Here is a 5,633-nt window from a genome sequence, read left to right on the forward strand (position 1 = left end):
TTGTATTCGAAAAAGTTAATAATCAAACTTACTGAAGAGATAATAAATCAAGATAGTCCTTTTCTTTCAGATCAATTTTAAATGGAGCCTCAGTTCCTTCACTTAAACAACCATTTATAAGCCATAGATTTGTAAGGCATTCTAAACTATGCGGTCCATAGTATGTGTCACAATCATCGGGAAACACTAAATATATAAATATACAAATGTGTTAAACTAGCAATTATATTTAAACAACAATAGTTAGCTAAGTTCAGAAAATAAAAAGCAAGTTAGTATTGCAAAGTTTACAGAGTAAAAAAGCTACAGATTCAAGTGTTGTTTTATACTAAGTACTTGTAATATACTCACCCAAGCCATAACAATTTAACTGATGATCATCATTTCCACCATCTGCTGCTGATTTTACACTTTCCATGTGTGCTCTTAATGCTCTGTGAATATGTTTGAAAAGGTTAGTCACCGCAAATTTAAAGAAGTTGGTTAGCAAAAAATAAAAAAATTATTTACCGCAAGTTTAATGTTTGTATTGCAGCATCTACAATTGTGAGGTTGCCAGGATATCTATAACCTTCGACCTTGCAACCCACTTCTTCCCAGATTGTGATAAGACAATCAAGAGAATGAGATCCATGATATGATGTGCAATTGTCAGGATAAACTAAATTAAAATACAGTGTAATGTTTTATTAGATTAATAAATGCAACTTATTTACCTTCCAGTGGCACTGTAAGGACAGTTTTTATAACATGAATGTTCTAATTCACACAACTTGTTACTTACAAGTTGTCAAATGTGCAAATTTATAGAAGATTATTTTCATTGGATTTTTTTATTTTTATTGTGTCTTTAAGAATTTAGACAACCTATAAGTGGCTACTGGGCTAGAGCAAACAACACTGCACAAATACAAACCAATTCCATAACATTCCAATCCTTTATCTTTGTCACCACCATCAGCTTCCATTTGAACCGTTTCAAAATTGTCCAAAACCTCACTGTTAACATAGAATGGTTAGAAATGGCCAACCACACTATATTAGTAATAAAAACTTACTTCAAATTTAACAAATCAAGAAAATCTTTCTCTTCTAAGTTTAATTTAACTGGAGCATTTGCTCCTTCACTTAAACAACCTTTCCATTCCCAGATAGTGGTAAGACATTCCACACTGTGTGGACCATAGTATGTGTCACAATCATCGGGAAATACTAGAAAATAAAATTTACCAAGTTATAGAAACAGTTTTTAGTTACATAATAATACCATCATAAAATTTTGTAAGAGCATATAACACTCATTCAAGTAATTCAAACCAAACAGTCAATAAAAACAACAAGCACTGCAGAAAAAACTATTATTTTTTCTAATAATAAAAAAGATAGAACAGTCCCATTATCGTCTATCGATGTCAACAGATAGCATACTATTCAAATACATTTTCAGCAATACTTGATTTCTGACAACATTGTTTATAACTTTTAAGTAACAACCTCATTAAAGTTATTTACCTATTCCATAACAGTTCAACTGATGATCATCATTTCCATCATCTGCTGCTGATTTCACACCTTCCATGTTTCTTCTTACAGCTCTAAATTTATTTAGTTGTAACAAATGTATACTGTTAAGTATAAAAAACAATGTAACTACCTTAAGTTTAATGTTTGCAGGGTATCATCTGCACTTGTGAGGTTACCAGGATATCTATAACCTTTGACCTTGCAATTCACTTCTTCCCAAATTGTGATGAGACAATCACTAGAATGAGGTCCTTGATATGAATCACAGTTCTCGGGATAAACTAAATTGAAATACAGTGTGGTGTTGTATTAGATGAAAGAATGTAATTTTTAACCCTACAGTGGCAGGGTAAGGACAGTTCTTATAACATGTATGTTCCATTTCACACAACTTGCTACATACAAATTGTCAAATGTGCAACTTTAGATGTGAGTATTTTCATTGGACTTTTTATTTTTAATGTGTTGCTAAAAATTCAGACAACCCATAAGCAATTACTGCACCAATAGCAACCATCATAATTATGTACAAACCAATTCCATAACATTCCAATCCTTTATCTTTATCACCACCACCAGCTTCCATTTGAATGGTCTCAAAATTGTCCATTACCTCACTGTTAATATAGAATGGTTAGAAACAGACCAACCACACTATATCAGTAAGAAAAACATACTTCAAATTTAACAAATCAAGAAAATTCTTCTCTTCTAAGTTTAATTTAACTGGGGCTCTGGTTCCTTCACTTAAACAACCTTTCCATTCCCAGATGGTGGTAAGACATTCCACACTGTGTGGACCATAGTATGTGTCACAATCATCGGGAAATACTAGAAAATAAAATTTACCAAGTTATAGAAACAGTTTTTAGTTACATAATAATACCATCATAAAATTTTGTAAGAGCATATAACACTCATTCAAGTAATTCAAACCAAACAGTCAATAAAAACAACAAGCACTGCAGAAAAAACTATTATTTTTTCTAATAATAAAAAAGATAGAACAGTCCCATTATCGTCTATCGATGTCAACAGATAGCATACTATTCAAATACATTTTCAGCAATACTTGATTTCTGACAACATTGTTTATAACTTTTAAGTAACAACCTCATTAAAGTTATTTACCTATTCCATAACAGTTCAACTGATGATCATCATTTCCATCATCTGCTGCTGATTTCACACCTTCCATGTTTCTTCTTACAGCTCTAAATTTATTTAGTTGTAACAAATGTATACTGTTAAGTATAAAAAACAATGTAACTACCTTAAGTTTAATGTTTGCAGGGTATCATCTGCACTTGTGAGGTTACCAGGATATCTATAACCTTTGACCTTGCAATTCACTTCTTCCCAAATTGTGATGAGACAATCACTAGAATGAGGTCCGTAATATGAAGAACAATTTTCAGAAAAATCTGAAAAAGTTTAAAATATGTGTTAACAAGGAGTAGTAAGAAAATATTAACAATTGATTTTCAGTGCAAACTTTACAATAAAATATTTAACTAGCACACTAAAACACTTATTTACCAAATTAACAGTTTATGTCGTGATGTGAATATACTGAATACATATCTATACCTGCATAGTTATCAACTCAATGAAATCACACATTTTATAAACCCATTGTAAGTGAATAATCATTGTTTGTGTTAAGTACTGGTTTTTAAATCCACCACATATATTTAATATTTAAAGCAACATCATTTATAAATTACTACAGTGGATACAAACCAATTCCATAACATTCCAATCCCTTTTCTTTATCACCACCATCAGCTCCAACTCGAGTATTTTTAAAATAAATAAAAATCTCACTGCAGATTTAAAATACGGAAAATTTTCGCAATAGCAACACAATCAAATTAACAATTTTTAACTCACTCTAGGTTTAGTAAATCCAAAGCATCGATATCACCAGCATTAAGATTAACTGGAGCTTTTGTTCCTTCATTTAAACAACCGTGTGATTCCCAGATAGTGGTAAGGCATTCCACACCGTGTGGTCCGTAATATGTGTCACAGTCTTCAGGAAATACTGTAGAAAAAAAAGTACAACAAAAATTGGTCACTTTAATGTGAAAAAATGCTTTTTAATAAAAAAGAATTTAAAGTAAAGCAGCATTTTAAAACATTTACCAAATCCATAGCAATTTAATTGATGATCATGATTCCCGTCATTAGCTGCTGATTTCACACCTTCCATGTTTTCTGTTATAGCTCTGTATAAAACAATATTATTGATAAATCAACAGTTGCCACCGTGACTAGTGTCTCTAGACCAGAGTAATGGCTGGAGATTTGTTGATCTCACCATTGTGGAACATTTCGGACAAGATACTTAAAGGCAATACCTCCAACCTAGTGGTGTTTTATGGGTTGTCTAAATTATCAACCAAATAAAAAATAACAAGAATATATCTTAAAAACACTAACAAACATACGTATGTAGTTTATTAAAAACAGCACGAAATGTATTAAACAGAACACAAGGGTCACATACATTGAATATCATTGTCCTGACACACAAGGATAAATTCATTCAGTATGAACACTACTGCAAGACTTACCGTAAATTTAAAAATTTCAAATCATCTGCATCAGCAGTCGTGAGATTGTTGGGATATCTGTAACCTTTGACCTTGCAATCCACTTCTTCCCAGATTGTGATGAGACAATCAATAGAATGAGGTCCGTGATATGAAGTGCAATTATCAGAAAACTCTGTAATAAAGTAGATTAAATAAAGTTTATAATTAAAAGTTATGCTTATATAAGTTTGGAAATATATACAAACCAACACTATCAGGAATAGCTAAAAAAATAGAGGATTTAAAATGAATGCCAATAGTCCAACCATTATAACAAATAGCAACATATTAAAACTTTGACTTTGAAAGAAGTATTGTAATAAAGAATTAAAATTTAATAACAGAACGACATATAAAACAATGCAAATTTACTATCATGTGTCAACATATGTCTACTAAGAACTTGTAACTATATGCTATGATGAGATTTAGCATAGCATTAAGAAAATAACTATCAACAGAGGGTTTATAAAACAAGTTACAAAAAATATTTAAACGAAAATATATTTTTCAATGTTTTTTTAAGTAGGATAACACATTAAAAAAAAAAATCTATAATGTATTAAATATAAATGTACAGATCAGCATGCAGTTTATAAAAATATTTATGGTAGATAACAAATGCTCAAATAATAGGTACAAACCAACTCCATAACATTCCAATCCCTTATCTTTGTTACCACCATCGGCTTTCATTCGAACGGCTCCAAAATTATCCAAAACTTGACTGTGGATTTCAAGAATATTGGTATAAAATTGCTGTTGCTGTAGTTCAACTACTTATTCAAAAATATCATTCTAAAACTCACTCCAAGTTTAGAAAATGCAAATCCTCTTTTTCAGCGGCATTCAATTTAACTGGAGCTTTTGTTCCTTCACTCAAACAACCTTTTGATTCCCAGATAGTGGTAAGACATTCCACACTGTGTGGTCCGTAATAGTCACAATTTTTAGGAAACGCTGGAAAACATTAAAATGAAACAATTTTTATTTTAATAAATTGGAATATTAATGCAAAGCAGCATGCACACCTAAACCATAACAATTTAATTGATGACCATCATCTCCATTTTCTGCTGCTGATTTAACAGCTTCCATATTTACTTTTATTGCTCTGTAAACATAAATCACTTAATTAAAAGTTAAATTATTTCAAAACCAAAACTTACGTCAAATTTGAGGTTTTTAAAGAATCACTATCCGCGGTGGTGAGGTTGTTGGGAAATCTATAACCTTTCAGTTTGCAATCCACTTCCTTCCAAATTGTGATGAGACAATCAATAGAGTGAGGTCCGTGATATGAAGTGCAATTTTCAGAAAACTCTGTGGTAAAGTGGATTAATATAGTTTATAATTAAAAGTTATGCTTAAAGAAGTTTGAAAACATATACAAACCAACTCCATAACATTCCAATCCTTTATCTTTATCACCACCATCAGCTTCAACTCGAATTGTTTCACACTTTTTTAAAACCCCACTGTTTTGTGGTACAATAAATAAACAAATTA

General features: G+C 31.0%; 1 protein-coding gene across 1 annotated transcript; it reads right to left on the minus strand.

The window, feature by feature from the left end:
- Positions 1–6: 6 nt before the first annotated feature.
- LOC113475491 lies at positions 7–5,586 on the minus strand (the record flags this gene model as incomplete). The annotated part of the gene is made up of 20 exons (XM_026839668.1): positions 7–186; positions 352–434; positions 511–661; positions 917–999; positions 1,059–1,212; positions 1,513–1,595; positions 1,655–1,805; positions 2,059–2,141; positions 2,202–2,355; positions 2,656–2,738; positions 2,798–2,948; positions 3,268–3,350; positions 3,418–3,571; positions 3,673–3,755; positions 4,104–4,257; positions 4,769–4,851; positions 4,934–5,084; positions 5,156–5,238; positions 5,294–5,447; positions 5,520–5,586. Coding segments are annotated over 20 exons (2,346 nt in total), but the record flags the coding sequence as incomplete, so codon positions are not given.
- Between the last annotated feature and the right edge of the window lie 47 nt (positions 5,587–5,633).

The sequence above is a fragment of the Ciona intestinalis genome, unplaced genomic scaffold (genome assembly GCF_000224145.3).
Source record: "Ciona intestinalis unplaced genomic scaffold, KH HT000629.1, whole genome shotgun sequence".
NCBI lineage: Eukaryota > Metazoa > Chordata > Ascidiacea > Phlebobranchia > Cionidae > Ciona > Ciona intestinalis.